This window comes from Solanum verrucosum, unplaced genomic scaffold (genome assembly GCF_900185275.1).
Source record: "Solanum verrucosum unplaced genomic scaffold, falcon-dt-bn FXZP01000101.1, whole genome shotgun sequence".
Classification (NCBI taxonomy): domain Eukaryota; kingdom Viridiplantae; phylum Streptophyta; class Magnoliopsida; order Solanales; family Solanaceae; genus Solanum; species Solanum verrucosum.
The window spans coordinates 182,851-201,023 of NW_026020111.1; the positions used below are offsets into that span (position 1 = coordinate 182,851).

The following is an 18,173-nucleotide window of genomic DNA, read 5'->3' on the forward strand; positions in this document are numbered from 1 at the left end:
ATTTCTGAAGCCCTTTTTCCCCCTTTCTCCACGGTTAAACCTTTGTTGAATCAATGGGTCAAGGAACGCCCGGTGGACTTAACCGGCAACCTCCCGGAGATCGAAAGAATGACGGAGACAAGAAGGAGAAAAAGTTTGAGCCGGCTGCTCCACCGGCTCGAGTTGGCCGTAAGCAGCGCAAACAGAAAGGACCTGAAGCGGCAGCTCGGCTCCCGACTGTTACACCGCTGACCAAGTGCAAGCGTCGGCTACTAAAGCTTGAGCGGATCAAAGATTATCTATTGATGGAGGAAGAATTCGTGGCTAATCAGGAAAGACTGAAACCTCAGAAAGAGAAAACCGAAGAGGATAGATCTAAGGTTGATGATCTACGTGGTTCTCCCATGAGCGTGGGTAATCTAGAGGAGCTTATTGATGAGAACCATGCCATAGTTTCTTCTTCAGTTGGGCCAGAGTATTATGTTGGGATCTTGTCCTTTGTAGATAAGGACCAATTGGAGCCTGGTTGTGCCATTTTGATGCATAATAAGGTATTTGACTTTGTTACTTTTAGTTCATTTTGATGTTTGTTGGTCTTGCCTTCTTAGGGTTTGGAGTAGTATATATATTCCGTTTCTATAGCCCCGAATTGCAGATTTGAAGTTAAGAACTGACATTGGCAAGTTCGTGTACAGTTAGCTATACTCCTAACTAGGTAATGGTTTGGTATTTGAACTTTGAAATGGAACAATAGCAGAATATGTTTCAAACAACGCCTTGTTAGTGATTGGAATCATGGAATTTTAGGTCTGGTTAATTATTCACAGTTCTTGTTAATATTATTTAATTATGATTTACTGCTCTGAACTGAGGGAACGTAAGGGTTTAGTGCATTTAACTGTACAAAGTATATCCTACAGTGAGGGGCATGCAATAGTTACATTCTTGAAGGTTTCATCAGGATATGAACATGGGTAACCAAGGGGTTTTTGGTTGTTTGGTTGGGGAACATAGAGAATACAGAAAACTTTCTTGGTGCTTTTTATTTTAATTTGTATAATATTGGCCTGAGATGAACATATGAAGAAACATGGTTAGTGAGGATTCATATTGTTGATCCGAACTTGTTTGAGACTGTCGCTTAGTTGTTGTTGGGTGGAGCTATTATCTTATCAAGGGGTGTTTTTCTCAATTGTAATCTCTTAAGTGGTGTTTTATCCCCATACAACAGCTAGTTAGTAGTTTGATGGGTCCTTTTTAGATGCTCTTACTTTATATGTTCTACATTATATTTTTTGAGCATTGGCTGCCTAAATGCTTACTTCTTGCTATTATAATGTGGTTTGTACAACAACAACAACATACCCAGTATAGTCCTACAAAGTGGGGTAGGGTAGAGGTGACACATGCCTTACTTCTACCTCATAGGTGATTTAGAGAGGCTTTAGAGAGGCTGTTTCTGATAGACCATCAATTGAAGACACAAACAATCTAGAAAAAGACGTAATTGAAGTACAAGAGACAATAGATAGTAACATAAACAACAAATAGTAGCAAAAGAGTATTACACCAAAACAAGACTATGATCGAACTACACAAAAACAATAGATAGTAATAAAAATTGAAGAACAAGAAACACCAAGAATAGTCCTACGACTACTAGTAAGGGCAAAAAGACAAAACACTCCTACCTACTAATATGGACACACTCCTACATACTAACCTACCACCCTAATTCGTATCCTCCACACCTTCCTATCTATTGTCTGTATAGTGGAAACCAAACTCAAATATTTGTCAGGGTTGCCACTCAATTTTTTTTAGGGAAATTAGGCTTTAGCTTTGCAGTTCCACACGTGTCTATGGATTTTCATTGTTGTAGGCTTGCAAATCTTGTGAAGATTTTTGCAGTGGTTTTGATGATATCATTCTATATTTGATTTGGTTTTCTAGTGCTGTAGCAAGACCTTTTAACCTTTCATGTTTAAAACTCATTTGGTATCTCTCTCTCCACCCACCCCAAACCCCAAGTTTACCTTATAAATGCTCTTCTACCTCCATACCCTTTCTGGTTTAGATTGTGTACATGAGAGCCTTATAAAAGTGCCAGTGGGGTTGTACAGTCAGGCAGCTATCATTCAGCTGTTTTCGAAGTGCTCAAGGATAGTGGGATATGATTGCTTTGATTAGTTTTCCTGGTTATGAAGGTCAACTTTTCCAATGTTTGTATTGTATGGTCCAATCAAATTACATATTAGCATCGTGTAACAAAACAACTCATAAATTATCCAGAATTCTAATATCCTTTTGAATTGACATTGTAGTATGCCACAAAGAAACTGCTAAAATAACTGAAGTTTGTTATATCCTTTTGAATTAACATTTTACCATGTCAGCAAAACACTGATAAAATACCTGGAGTTCGTGATACCTCATTGAATGGACATTTTATATTCTTTTTGACAAGTCTTCTGGTAACATTTTCTATTAGTCAGGTTTTTACGCTTTGTGAGAATATTTATGCCACACTTGAGAAGTAATAAAAAGATTCATATATGGTTATCAATTTTTCTTTTTTGTTTAAGTTGGGGAGTGGCTTAGTCATTGAAATAATTCTAGTGGCTAAGTGACTCACTATCTCTCGTGGGTTAATGGGTCTCAAAATTTAACTGTAATGCTCTTATTTTCTTAATCCACATGCTATCAAACATCTTATGTTCTCTTTCTAGCAGTAACTTTTCAGCAAATCTCTCCCTCTTCGTTTAATATTTGTAGTAGAAGTGTCCCTGGTTGAGGATGGGTCATTGCGACTTATGTATAGTTTCTCTTCTTTCTAGCAGTAACTTCTGAGCAAAGATCTCCATCTTTGCCCTCTATTTTTGCAGAAAATTATGTAAGTTTGAGGGTGGATCTTTTTGACTTTTGTATGTTCTTATTCAGGTTCTATCTGTTGTTGGGCTTCTACAAGACGACGTTGATCCAATGGTGTCTGTCATGAAGGTTGAGAAAGCTCCTTTGGAATCCTACGCTGATATAGGTGGATTGGATGCTCAGATTCAGGAGATTAAAGAAGCTGTTGAGCTTCCCTTGACTCACCCTGAGCTGTATGAAGACATTGGTATAAAACCTCCTAATGGGGTCATTCTCTATGGGGAGCCCGGGACTGGCAAAACCTTGCTTGCAAAGGTTTGTGAAATTTTCTTTTGTATAATGGACTTAAAAATACTCTCTTTAAGCCTACACTTTGATCTCCTTTGGCTAAAGTGGTAGGTCTCTTATTTGATTGAAGAAAAACCGAGAGGGTGAGTAAATAGGGATGGCAATGAGGCGGGACGGGGCGGGGCGGGTTATGGTATTTGTGGGCCAGTGTTGTTGGTTAGATATTTTGCGGGAGCTGGGGCAGGTACAATATTTTTTTGGAAAAAATATGTGGGGTGGGGCGGGTGCGCTGGTTGGGGTTTGTTGCTGCGGGGCGGGTTATAGTATTTGTGGGCCAGTGTTGTTGGTTAGATCTTTTGCGGGAGCGGGGGCAAGTACAATATTTTTTTGGAAAAAATATGTGGGGTGGGGCGGGTGTGCTGGTTGGGGTTTGTTGCTGCTTTTCCAGAGTGTGATTTTCAGTCCTGAAGACAACCAATGCTATATTGACATATTGTGCATGTTTGAATGATAATAAGCCTTAGCATAATTTTGTTGTGTGTGATTCTGCAGCCAATATCTGTGACGGATGAAGAAATTCTAGAAGTGATATGTTGTACTGCAGTGTTGAGAATGATGCACTACTAAGTTAGCTAATAAAGTTTTTTTACATATTGACAAAAATGTGAACACACTTTGGATTACTTAATTAGTTCTAACACATTATCTTTTGTCAAATGGAGGCTTAACGAAATGGTATTATTGCGTGTCAAAATAGCCACCAGAAATGGATCTTTTGGTTTCATTTTTCAGAGAACATATTAGTTGCCTCTACATTCTTCTATAGAGTAAGTTCAATATAGGTGATGAGAATAGAAAAGTTAAAATTATCTTATTGGGAGTAATTTATGCATCGCAAGTTCTGTAAAAACTACAATCCTCTGTGTCCAACCCCAGAATAATAATAATGTTGGAGCTATACGGGGCAGGGAAAAACAAAAAAATTATGCTATGTGGGGTGGGATGGGGAGAAGTCTTTGTGGGTTTATGCGGGTTTTCCCTGCACCTGCCCCGTGCCGCCACATTTTCCATCCTAAGAGTAAATCAGAAGAATATTGGACCAAATACTGTTTCATGTTCTTTGAAATTTCTAAAGAAAGAATTAATCCTGTCCAAGTATATTCCCCAGATGACTTTCTAATGTTAAACTGGGGTATGTAGGAGGCCATTAAGGTTTTGTGAAGAAATGGAAATAATGATAAGTGTTATCAGGTAGAAAATTGGGAATTTTCTTAAAGTGCTGGAGTTTACTTAAGAATACATTTGACTGAAGTCCGGTATCAATGGAATTATTTATTGGGATAGATTCATATGATAATGAGCAGATTCTTTTGGACGATTTAGTGTCATTCTTTGTTTGGATAAGATTTTTTACATGTCCTGGCATGTTGAGTTACTTGAAATCAACATGGGATATTACTATGATGGTACAACAAAAGTTCTTTCATAATGCCCATGTCAATTTTTTGAGGAAAATCTGGTTTGTTGGATGCCTTTTACAATTTAAGTTGCCATTAGCCTGTTTGAGTGTCATGCTATGTCTTTGAATTTTGAGGAATAATTTGTTTGCTGGATATTTTTCCGGGTCTGGCTGCCATTAGCCCGTTCAACTGTCATGCTATCTATTTGTGTTTGTGTAAGAACTGCTAGCAGTTACTTCGTCCGGTCCGTTTTAAATGGTATTTAAGGGGCACACCCTTTACCAAAACCATATAATAGCATTAATTATAAGGTTTTTTTTTACTAAGTTACCCTTTATATCACTTCAAATTACCCTTTATCTCTTCTAAGATATTTTAGGTCATCTATAGGAGCACAGGTAGATTTTGGGGAACTAAATGCCACCTTGGTTTCCTTAAATGGATACATTTAAAATTGACCGGAGATAGTACAGTCTTTGTTGAGTGTTTATTAATTGCTGTCGAGGTACCATTGTCTCTTTGGGTATGCAAAAGATAAAATCTGAGCTGTGTTAATGATTTTTGTTCAGGCAGTTGCAAACTCCACTTCGGCAACTTTCTTGCGTGTTGTTGGAAGTGAACTGATTCAGAAATATTTGGGAGATGGGCCTAAATTGGTGAGGGAGCTCTTCAGAGTTGCTGACGATCTCTCACCTTATATCGTCTTCATTGATGAGATTGATGCAGTCGGTACCAAGAGGTTTGTCTCTGGCATCAGTAACTTGAAAATTGGAATGTTGTGCATTTCTGTTAATTAATGTCTTCATCTGCATGTACGATGCACATTCTGGTGGTGAACGTGAGATCCAGAGGACCATGTTAGAGTTGTTGAACCAGCTAGATGGTTTTGATTCCAGAGGAGATGTTAAAGTGATTCTTGCTACAAATAAAATCGAGAGTCTTGATCCTGCCTTACTGCGACCTGGTAGAATAGACAGGAAGATTGAGTTCCCTCTTCCTGATATTAAAACAAGGAGGCGCATATTCCAGGTTTGTTATTGTGATGTTTGCAAATACTACTGAGTGATGAATCCTGGATTGCCTCCTATTTGCTGACTAGAAAATCTAATTTGGGATATCAGATACACACAGCAAGGATGACTCTGTCTGATGATGTCAACCTAGAAGAATTTGTTATGACCAAGGATGAATTTTCTGGAGCTGATATCAAGGCAATATGTACTGAAGCTGGATTGCTTGCTCTAAGAGAACGACGTATGAAGGTAAGACCTCAAAATGGGAAGTTATGTTTTTCTTTTAGAAATGAGGGATTTAGTTCGGTCCCAATTTGCACCCAAATGCTCAAAACTTTGGAATTCACCAAGTTCACGTCTTCATTCATGTGTGGGGTTGTATGTTGTAATGTAAATTGATTAGGGAGCATGTTATAATTGGTTCATTAACTTTGGCTCATGTCCCGTAGGGGTTCTTAAAATCATGTTACAGGGGTTCGGTAAAGCTTGGGAGCTAATAGTTTGCATTTTCCTATAGACGTTGACAAAATTATTCTGTTCTCTACAGGTGACTCATGCAGATTTCAAGAAGGCGAAAGATAAGGTGATGTTCAAGAAGAAAGAAGGAGTGCCAGAAGGACTTTACATGTAGTAACTACGCATCGTTTTTTGCTCATATTTGTTCAGGATTTGGTTTAGTTTGTTTCACTGAGAAGGGCATTAGCATTAGGTCTCATTTTGTACGGTGATGTTTCAGTCATTTGGGGTAAAAATTACATTCAGAACATGTGGGTTAGTTACATGAACCGTTTTCAGTATGTGCTATCTTCGTTTTCCACAGTATATTTTCTCAGATCTTCCTAGCTTACAACTCACGATCGTCTATGTTAATTTTGGCACTTATACAAAATTGTTTGGCCACTCCATTGCTACTTGTAGATTCCCTTATTTTCCTGTCCTAAATTGTCAGGGGATTCTATCCATTTTTAGGGTTTGTAGGATGATTGGGAGAGTTGGGGGCGACTAAAGAGAAGAAAAATGGATTAGGGTTTAGAAAATAGTTGTTCACTTTGGTCGCCTCCAACTCTCCTCTTTCTCTTCCAATTATCCTACAAACGCTAAAAATCGACTATGAACGCAATGTATTATGTTTTCATTTCTGAAATAAATTTCTGACTTTTCATTTTTAAATAGTACTATTTGTTACTTGATATGATTGCAACTATATTAATTATTCGATATAAAAGTTAGCAGTTGCGTTTTGTTCTTTCTACAGCTAAATAGTTTTTTCTCAAAATCAGCGTCATCATCCCCATTTGTTTCATTAATTAGTACAGAGGTTCCACCAAGTGAATGCTATGATGACACAATACACAATATATTCGCTAGTTTACTTGTAGCAAATGGGGATGATGACACAATATATCGCTAGTTTATTTGATTTTAATAGGATTTACAGTTCGCAATTAATTTTTGGTATACCAAAAATTAACTGCCAGTAAAACTAAATAAAAGAAAAGGTCATTTTTATTGATGAAATTATGTATAATTTTGTTACTCTCTTCCTAAACTTCTCCAAGATTTGAGGGCCTTCAATAGCAAACTTCTCGAATTGTTGGATGACTTGGATCTCCTAGAGATGTATTGCAATCGTCGAAAATGTTGGTTAGTGCTTTGTGCTTCAGAAAAGATCTCTGGAAAAAACTACGTTGATCACTCTTTGGAAGAACTATGTAGTTGATATTGTAGTTTTCTACAATGCTTGTTGAAGTGTTCGCAGAATACCTCTGAATGTCGTGTCTATCCCCTATTTATAGTTGTAATGGGTGGATTTCCAGTGACAATAAGGACATCAGCATAGGCCAACACAATGTATGTCGCTAGAATGGAAAATGAATAGTGATGAATCAACCTTGGAGGCAAGAAAAACATGAAGTAACACACTACTTAGTTTTGCAAACCAAGCTCGGGGGGTTTGTTTAAGGCCATATAGAGCCTTGTGAAGTCTACAAACATGTTTTGGATATTTTGGATCAACAAACCTGGTAGGTTGAGTCATATAGACCTCCTCATCTAATTCACCATGTATAAAGGCATTCTTGATATCGAGTTGACGTAGTGACCAACCTTTTGATAATGCTAAAGTAAAACCACTCTAATGATAGTAGTCTTCACTACTGGACTGAATGTGTCATGATAATCAATGTCAGGCTCTTGATTAAATCCTTTAACAACTAAATGAGCCTTGTATCGCTCTATAGAACCATCTGTATGGAGCTTAAGTTTAAAACATCCACTTACTACCAACAATGATCTTTGCATTGGATGCGTGCATAAGGGTCCAGGTACCATTTTGGATGAGAGCATTATATTCCTCTTGCATAGCCTTTCTCTAACTTGCATCCTTATTGGTTTGGGAGAAACAAGTAGGCTCGATGGGTAGATCGGAGAATTTGGAAGGGGATATTTGGTGGTCAAGTTGGCTTTAGATTGTGAGTGTTTTGCTCTATATCTAGTGATCATATGGTGTGGGACATAAGTAGTGTTGTGTCGTTCGGACTGAATTGGTAAAGGTGAAGGGACAACACTCGGTAATAAGGGCAAGTCAACAGTGACATTCACAGTCGTAAGTAAATTTGATGACAGTGGTGGAGACTTGGGAGAAATATTAGCTTGAAGAGATTTATTGGATTGATAGATTTTAAGGAATAAAGAGGTGTTGGTGCTGAAAAAGGGGCAATTACATATAACATTGAAGGAACTTGTGAAGGAGGCAGTGGCACGGGCATTGTACTGTTGTTTAGTGCAAACGGAAAAATCGACTCTTCAAAGACAACATGACGAGTGATATAGATTCGACCACTAGGTATATATATGAATTCATTTATAGCCTTTATGTATTGGGCTATAACCAAGAAAGAGACATCGACAAGATCTAAAAGCAAGTTTGTGAGAGTTGAATGGTTGTAAATAAGGATACAAGCACACCCAAATACATTTAAGAAATTATAATCAGGAATTTTCTTATATAATTTCTCAAGAGGTGATATGTTATGAAGGATAAGAGTAGGCATACGATTGATGAGATACACGACAGTAGAAAAGGCATCATCCCAAAAATGAAGAGGAAGTGAGGCATGCACCAATAACGGTTTTCGTTTGGCGGATCCATTTTGTTCATGGATATGAGCACAAGAAATATGATGCAGAATACCAACTTGGTCAAAGAACTTTGAACATTTTAGATATTCTCCACCCCAATCAGATTGAACTACTTTAATTTTGCGTTCAAAATAATTTTCAACTTAAATCGCAGAAAAAATGAGTAGACTTCACTTTTAAAGGACATGGGATAATAACAAGTGAATTTTGTGCGATCATCAATGCAGATAATATAGTAACGAAATTTATTATTTGATAAATAAGGGGCAGGACCCCATGCATCAGGTGAATCAAGTCTAAAGGATTCAAAGACAAATAAGAGGATGATGTAAAAGGTAATTTATGACTTTTTCCTTGTTGACAAGACCCACAAATGCTAGAACTCTTATTTGCTAGAATGGAAAAATCAAGTGTTCTAGCAACACTTTCAACTACGTTTATTGAGGGGTGACGTAATCTATTATGCCAAACGACATCGAAAGAGGATTTGGACAAAGGAAAAAATTGTGGTTTATTTAAGGACTACCAGTTGGATCTTCGGGTGAAAAGAAGCTTGTAAAGGCCATGCTCAAGTCTCCCGGCCTCACAGTAGCACCTTCCTCGTTGCCCGATCGATCCTTCACAACACAAAAGTTAGGATGAAATTCAAAATAAACATTGTTGTCAGCAGTAACTTAATCCACACTTAGTAATTTCAGGGACAAATAAGATTTTATTTAAGTGCAAGGCTCTAGATGACGATAATAATTTAGAATCACCAATATGAGAAATTTTCAAACTAGCTCCATTACCAACCAAAATTTAGTATATATGTACCATGGTAGTCTCCTCTAAGAGCCAAATTGTTGAGATGATCATTTGTAAGATGGTACGTAGCACTAGAATCTGGATACCAAGCTGGATCAGATACAACATTCGGTTGAGCGATGTAGGCAGCCATTTGAGTTTGTGCATGCATGGACTTGATAAGAATTATGATAAAACCTATGCTAACGATTGAGAGACATATGACCAAACTTATTACACACTTGACACTGTGATGAACCTGTAAAATTGTGAGGCTGATGATGTGCATTATTGAACTTGCAACCACTCCTCGACCCCTTCCCGAGCGTCCTCCATAATGCTGATTCAGGTTCGGGTTAGTGTTCTTTTTGTAGCCGTCATCACTTTTAGGATTAATATTTGAAGATTTTGCAGTAAAGTGCACTTGCCTTTGTTCAATAGTACTTAGATTTTCAAGACGTGTCTCATGGCTTAGCAGAAACCCATGTAAGTCAGAAAGGGATATGATTCCAACTCTATAGGTAATGGAGACCACCAACGCATCATAATCGGGACCTAAGCCACCAAGAATATACAATGTAAGATCTTTCTCACTAAGAGGCTGTGCCGCAACGGTCAAGTTATCAGCAATATATTTCATCTTCTGTAAATAGTTTATCATTGATATGGATCCCTTTTTTCGTTGTTGCACCAATCCCTTTGACTGTGACGCGAACATAGTTCCAGGGCTTGCCAAACCTCCATGACTGTGGTACAACCAACAACTTGCCCCAAAACACTCTTTGTGAGTGTTGACAAGAACCAACTCAGGAGAAATTGGTCATGTTTCCGCCATGCCAAATAATTTGGATTAATAGTAGCTTCGGCAGAGGTTTCTTTTATCGAGCTACTTGCAACAAATTTTGATGGACATTTGTGAGACCCACCTACATAACCTTCAAGGCCATGCCCTCTTAGAGTGGATAAAACTTGGGACTTCCACAAAATATAATTATGTCTGTCCAACTTAATAATATTTTTTGGTAATAACTGTGAACTACTACCATTACTCCAACATGAAAACTTCAAAATTACAACCTAAAGAGCACCTCTAGTCCCAACCACCTCTAAGAAGATGTTTAGGACTATCCAGGCCTCAAGCAAAACTATTCCAGGAAAAAACCATAAGCTATTACCAAATACAAACAATTTTATTCTTTTGATCTAAATTATTTACTCTCTAGTTAGTCTTCTCAACAGAGTCTGACACCTCACAACAACCCTTGTGTTCTGGAGAGTGGCTAGTCGAGCTCTCACTTCTTCCTGTATCTGTACAATCGCACAACTTGTACTCACATCTATGCTTCAAAAAATCTTCCAATTCCTTGCTTTCCATGTGTGATAGATCATTGCCCCCCATATTGCCACCACAACTTCCTTTTTGTATTTGCTTCCATTTCCTTCGTTTTATCCATTTCAGACTTTGTGGGACATCCTTCTGAATCATTTGGACCTCTAACCAGTTTGCCAAACCATGTCGAACTGCAGTAATCCATTCACACTCGGAGAAAAGATGTTGAGGAGTTTCTACCACCCCTGCCAAACAAAGACAGCACTTTGTATCCTCCACATGAATGTTCAATCTCATCATTCTAGACTTGGTGAGCAGTCTGTTCTGGTTTGCTAACCATACGATAAATCTATGTTTTGGCTGCATAATTTTTGTCCATATAAGGTTTGCTTCCCAAAGCCTGGTTTGAGCCCCTATCAGTACATTATATCTCCTTGTTACTGAATAAGTGCCACATTTTGTCACCTTGTATTTGTCATTTTGGTACCAATCTACCATCTGAGTTTTCAGAGAGGTTAACTTTCTCCAATACCAACTACAATTGTAGGTGATATGTGATTCCAAATATTTCCATGTTGCTTTATATACACTCTACGTAGCCATTTTACCCAGAGAATGTCTTGTTTTTCTGAAACCTGCAATAATAACTTCCCAACTGAAACTTCATTCCAATTTCTGTACCTGTTAACATTTAGTCCTCCAAATTTCTTTGGGAGGCACACCTTGTCCCAGGCAACCAAATGTGCTTTTCTCTGATCTGTACTACTTCCCCATATAAAATCTTTGCATTTTCTATCCACGGCCTTGAGCACACTTTGAGGTAAGATAAAGACTTCACCTCAAAATTTAAATAGCGAAAAAAAGACAGCGTTAACTACTTGTAGTCTTCCTGCATAAGAGAGCTTCCTAGCATAAACATTTGTAACCCTCTCAGTAATCTTCTCCACTAGTTGGTGACACTCCATCTTACCCCATTTCTTTGAAGATAGTGGAAGCCCAAGATACCTAATAGGTAGAGTACCTAAAGAGTATCCTGTCATTTCTAATATCTCCTCCTTTAAATAATCAGTGATCCCAGCTAGAAAAATATTGGATTTCTCCACATTAGCCACTAATCCAGTGGTATCACCAAAGTTCTCCAAAGCTTCCCGGATTCTTTGAATGGACCTTATATCCCCTTTGCAAAAAATCATTAGATCATCCGCAAATATTAAGTGAGTCAGCCTTTGCTCCTTACACATGGGATGAAATTTGAAATCTGGAAGTTTACTCATTTTGCTAAGTGTCCGAGTGAGATATTCCATAACCACGACAAATAACAGAGGAGAGATTGGATCTCCTTGCCTTAATCCTCTCTGTCCTGCAAAATAGCCATGCCCCTCTCCATTTATCCTTACAGAGAACTTTGTAGAGGATATACACACCATAACCATTTGAATAAATGAACTAGGAAAACCATACCCCTCTAGTGCTTCTATAACAAATTCCCAACTAACCATGTCATATGCCTTTCTCAGGTCGATCTTCATCATACACCTTGGTGAAGTCTTTTTGTTATAGTGCCTCAATAGATCATGACATATCAATACGTTGTGTACTAGAAACCTCCATGTAACAAAAGCTGTTTGTTTATCATACACTAGGCTAGGCAGTACCTCCTTCAATCTTTCACATAATAGTTTAGAGATACATTTATGTCACGCCCCAAACTCAAGGGGCGGAACTGACTCCTAATGCCAAAACTCAGGCCCGAACCGACCCTGCTGAACCATTTGCTACTAGCGCATGACAGTCACATGCAATTAAGAAAACAAACAAGTATATCTCGGCTTAAAACTAAGCCCTCGGCCGGCAAGGCCCCTGTCAACAGATCTACAAAAGAAACAGCTACCCCCAAGAGTTCATATAAAGAAATTGTCAACTAACACAGAAGTCCTGATTGAGCCGTCAAGGCCACCATGATCTCTATACCAAAACTGAAAGCATGTATATAACAAGACAACACATCACACAACCAACAAGCTTCAGCAAACCAACAAACTAGGCCAGCATGGCCATAACGTAGTTATAAACCCCACACACTAGTCTGCAAGCCTCTAAGAGTATTAACGATTGGCAGGACAGGGCCCAAGCCTACCCATAGAAATATGTACAACAAAATCTAACAAACCTCCAAACACTGGCAGCTTTGGAGGAAAGGGGCTAGCCAACGGGATAGAAGTCAATCCTTCTGTTGAGGAGGTTTACTCAGTCGTCTGTCAGGACCTGCATGCATGAATGCAGCGCCCACAGGCAATGGGGCGTTAGTACAAAATAATGTACAGAGTATGAAAGGTAATAGGCTATGATCAAGTATCTTAATATACTGGAATAATCCGATAAATAAATCAAGGATAAGATAAGTGTACTGACCTGCTCATAAATCTAAATTTATCAAAAATAATAAAACAACAACCTAACAGGGCCCTTATAAGCTCGACAGGTACAAACAGCACACAAGACCACTTACTCAGGCCCCCATAAGCCCGGAAGGTGCCAATCAGTCTATATACCCTTATCGATAGTCCCCTAGCCCTGTAGGCAATCACCTAGTCCTCTTAGGCATTAATATAACCCCATAGCAGCACATAGTTCTCTTAGGTATCAACATAGCTTATAGACAACGCATAACCCTCTTAGGCAACAACATAGCCATGTAGGAAGCCCATAGCCTTCTTAGGCGTCAATATAGCCATGTAGGCAACTCATAGCCCTGCTAGGCATCAATATAGCCACATAGGCAACATATAGCCCTTTTAGTTATCCATATGGCCTCGTAGGCAGAACATAGTCCTTCTAGGCATAAATCACATTCATGCAGCTAACCATAATAGCCTCAAGGGCAATAATATCAAATTGTTAAAAGCAAGCAATCTAGTTATAAGCAACCTGTACAAATAGCCTCTAAGTCGTGTCCAACATAGGGACACTACTAAATGAATAAGAATCCTGACAAGGGAGGATTAGATCAACTCGAGCAGCCAATAATCAACAATGACGCTACAAGTATATCAAGTATATTAAGGAACATGTCGTAAGTAGGAAATAACCTTAACATACCTTTTTCGCTAAATTCACGTGGCCAACGACTTTTACTCATAACTCCCTCAATACTACAACAAGGTAGGACCATAATCAACTCACAAAATAAAAGATACCATGACAATACGATAAAAGATATGTATTTTCGTCGCAAATTGCTATTTGCTGCTTATAAAAGCTAGAGTCGATGAAAGAAGGGTCTTACCTCAATCATAGGTTCGTAATACGCCTCAAAACCTTCAAATATATTCAAACCCTTGATGTCACAACACTAAAGTGTGATATGCTACGAAATCGATAAAACAAATTATACCACGATGATGAGCCCAACGCGTAGAACAACTTTCGTCAAGGACTTAAGTCGAGAAAATTTATACTTCACTTGATCCTAGAAATGGGTTTCTCTAATTTCTCTGGTTATTAGCTTAAAAATGAAGAAAAAATTCAAAGAAGACGATATATGCAACTTTCCACCGACCTAGGGCCTCACCTCATGTCCTTGCTTGCGCAGTCCTACGAAAACGTGAATATCTCTCTATTCTGAAGTCATATTAACAAACGGTTTGATGCGTTGGAAACTAGACTCGTAGACCTTCGATTTGATAGTTTGTGGGCCCCATAACTCTTTATAGATTGGGAGAAAACCTCCAACACATTTGACCCAAATTTCAGAGAAATCTTTAAGAAGGAACTTACGTTAACTTCCGCCAACTTTTATTTTGCCACTTACCTAACTTCAAAACTTGAGATGCAACACTTGAAAACTTAAAATAGGACATACCACATCATTCTTAATTTATTACCCACCCTCCTTGTCTTTCCATGGAGATACGAGTATGTTTAGACGTTTCGAAAAGTCGGGGTGTTACAATTTATATAGGATGTTGCAACATGAAATGGGTCTAAAATGACTAGCCGATTGTGGGGCTGGTACTTTGGGAATTAAAGAGATCATTGTAGCATTTAATTGTTTCAAAAGTTCTTCCACTTTCCAGGCCTTTTTGTAGAAATCACTTCCATATCCATCTGGACCAGGGCTCTTATTACTGCCAATGCTAAAAATGGCTTTCTTGACATCATTTTCAGTATATTCCCTTATCAACTCAACCTGCTGAATGAATGTTAAAGTATGGCCATATCTCAGGAAATTCCTTAAAGCCTTTCTCCTGTTGATCTCCTTAGTACCTAGCAAATCTTGGTAAAATGCCACGAATACATTAGCTATGCATTCATGCTTTGTTTGAAGCACTCATGTTCTATCTTTCACTTGCATTATAGCCTGATGCATCTTCTTGTGCTTGATCACAGAAAAGAAGTATCTAGAGTTATCATCCCATAATTGAATCCAAGTTACTTTGCTCCTCTGTTGTAGATACACATATGCTAGATATGAAGATTTTTTGAATTTCTGATACTGCGCCTTTTCCTTTTGTTGTAGATTATTGTCTATGGGGTTAACATGTAGAGTTGACTGTGCTGACGCCAATGCCTCTCTATCTTCATCTGTCTCTGCCACTATATTTCAAAAGTGTTATTTATTCAATTTCCTTAGCTCCACCTTCAATTTTTTTTGCTACTTTACCAATTGGAACATTTTACATTTACTAACATGAACTTCCCAGATTGCTTCTACTATTTCCATAAACTTTGGGTGACTGTACCATACATTACAGTATTTAAATTGTCTAGACTTTCTGTTACCATTAGTTCTCTCTAGCTTCGTTGGACAATGATCGTTTATTCCCTCGTTGAGAAAAGTAGCACTATAATCTGGCATCTTGTTCAACCATATTGTGTTTACAAACACCCAGTCAATCTTCAAAAAAATCCTATTACTTCCTTGCTTATCACTCCATGTGTACCTACTCCCATGTGGAGGGAATTCTATAAGTCCACATTTTCCAATACATGCCTGCATGTCTAGTACTTTGTCCATCGAAACAGGATTCCCACCACAGCTATCATCCTTAAGAATTGAGTTAAAATCACTTATGATGAGCCATGGATCGTTACATCCCATGATCACTCTCTCTAGATACATCCACAAATCCTTCATATCATCCCTGGTATTAAAAGCATACACCACTGTTAGAATGAATGGAATTCTTACTCCATTATGTATTACCCAAAATGTTATTGCTTGAGCACTACTACTTTCTTCCACGACTTGGAACACATTCGGCCTCCAAGTGAGCCAAATTCTTCCATTGTAGTGATGTTGTAAGTTTGTGATAAATTTTCATCCCCCAAACATTTTCCTTGCAATTTCCTTGATCTTTCCAACTTTTATTTTTGTTTCAACCAGCCCAATTAGTCCTACCCTCTCTTTATTGCAAAAGATATTAACCTCCTTTTGCTTATTAGGGCCACTGAGACCCCTAATGTTCCAGCATATCATGTTATCCATTCCCAATAATAGGGATATTACTGCCTCTCACATTTCTGGATTGACTTGTTACTTCCTTTGTGTTTATTAATTCTTGGTTCAGAACTTGGAAAGTGTTCTTAACCAGCCCCATCTGCCTTTTCTTGTAGTGTTCTTGTTGTACATTTGTTGGCATATGTATCCTTGTTGGCGTAATCCATTCAGTATTACCTTGCTTTGTTGGAGATAGCATCTTCGTCATCTTCTCAGTTCCTGTCTTCGCACCCCAACTTGTGTAGCTTGTGGCATTCATTCATCTGTCTTAGCCTTTCCTTTCTTGACCCTGGTCCGATCCTGGTCTTTTTCCTCTCCTGGTGGTTTATTCTTCCTGCATTCCTTTATATTATGCCCATACTTTTTGCAAAATTTACATATTATAGGCTTCCAATCATATTGAACTTTCTGCTCCACCAAATTCACCCTTTCATTTTTAAACATCACCATTTCTGGAAAGTCCGTATCAATGTCCACTTCAATAAGGAGTCTTGCAAAATTCAACCCTTATTTCTTTTCAGTGTGACTGTATACCATCAAAGGTTTCCCGATGAGACTTCTAATTTTACTCAAACCGATTGGGCTCCAGTACTTGAAATCCAGGCCAGGTAGCTTAACCCATATTAGCACTGAGTGAAGTTCATTCCTTGTGAACCCCATCTCAGGGGACCATGCCTCTACAATAAACGGCTTGTTGTCGAAATGGTATATTCCTCCTTGAACAACATCATCCTTACCTGTTGTAGTTTCAAATTTAACAATAATTATGTCATTTTGTAGCATTACAACCTTGTTGATACCCTACTTTGCCCACATACGTTGGATAAAACCATTCAACACAGCAAAATGGGGATGATCCCCAAGCACATAGCAGATTACAGAGTGTTTCCAATAGTCTATTTTAGTACCAATATCTTCAATTTCGATTTCACATACAAGAATCTCCCCTTGCATTTTGGCACAACATAATCCAATTTGAACCCCGCATTTGAGATCTTAGTAATATCAAAATTATCCCAGATAGATGGCTTCTTCGTTCTATCTGGCATGGCCTCTACTTCAGCAGCCCATGACATTTTAGAAGTTGAACTACGTTTTTCAGACCACTCTGCCCCCAGTTGCCTCGCATAAGTGTGATTCCCCACTTCCATGTTTGACTTTACTATTTCTGGTGTGGGTTAAGCTTCAACCGAATTATGCAGCTCGCTACCTACCGTCACCCTCATCAATTTCGGACTATTACTCTCATTCGTCACCTTCACTTGCCCTGCTTTATTAGTAGGTTTAGCACCCTCGTCGCTTTTCGATGGTGTCGAACCTTCTTCCATTGTTCCCTCTTTCTCCCTTAGTGTGTGAGTTCCTTTCGTTGTGTTCCCCTATGCCATTAACGCCTTCTGTGAGGGGATACAAGCTTTCCTATGGATGGCGTACGTTATGCTAACCTACGCTGAGAGAGACTTATATCCTGCGCCACTTCTTCGTCAGTTTTTTTTATTCCCAACTTAATAATATTAAAATGAGTAAAATTGGACATGGGACCATAATTGGTGGATGAGCTTTGAGGAGAAACGTTTAACATGGTGATGGTCATGGATGAAGAAAGTGAATCGCTACTTTACTCTGATACCATGTAAGACTTAGAGAAGATCTCACTTTCTCTACTCATTCAATTGTAGCATACACATACATATTAAATAGATATAGAGGAGATTTACTCCTGATATAATAAGAAGTCTGGAAACAGAGGAAATAAACTCCTAATGATATGGGTACCTATCCTAGAGATATCCTAACAATTGGTTCTT

At 38.4% G+C, this 18,173-nt stretch overlaps 2 protein-coding genes and 1 non-coding gene across 3 annotated transcripts; 1 reads left to right on the forward strand and 2 right to left on the reverse strand.

The window, feature by feature from the left end:
• Window positions 1–6,433, forward strand: LOC125825534 (26S proteasome regulatory subunit 4 homolog A-like). Its single transcript, XM_049504865.1, has 6 exons — window positions 1–530; window positions 2,920–3,165; window positions 5,168–5,337; window positions 5,411–5,627; window positions 5,720–5,860; window positions 6,159–6,433. Exons 1-6 carry the CDS (start codon window positions 54–56, stop codon window positions 6,240–6,242), a joined length of 1,335 nt encoding a protein of 444 aa, XP_049360822.1. The 5' UTR covers window positions 1–53; the 3' UTR covers window positions 6,243–6,433.
• A 3,567-nt stretch (window positions 6,434–10,000) lies between these two features.
• On the reverse strand, window positions 10,001–10,139 carry LOC125825546 (small nucleolar RNA Z247). Its single transcript, XR_007442866.1, has one exon. It is a non-coding gene; the product is annotated as a small nucleolar RNA Z247 (small nucleolar RNA).
• A 618-nt stretch (window positions 10,140–10,757) lies between these two features.
• On the reverse strand, window positions 10,758–12,397 carry LOC125825449 (uncharacterized). The gene is made up of 3 exons (XM_049504788.1): window positions 11,747–12,397; window positions 11,477–11,671; window positions 10,758–11,366 (listed from the first exon to the last, which is right to left on the reverse strand). Exons 1-3 carry the CDS (start codon window positions 12,395–12,397, stop codon window positions 10,758–10,760), a joined length of 1,455 nt encoding a protein of 484 aa, XP_049360745.1.
• Between the last annotated feature and the right edge of the window lie 5,776 nt (window positions 12,398–18,173).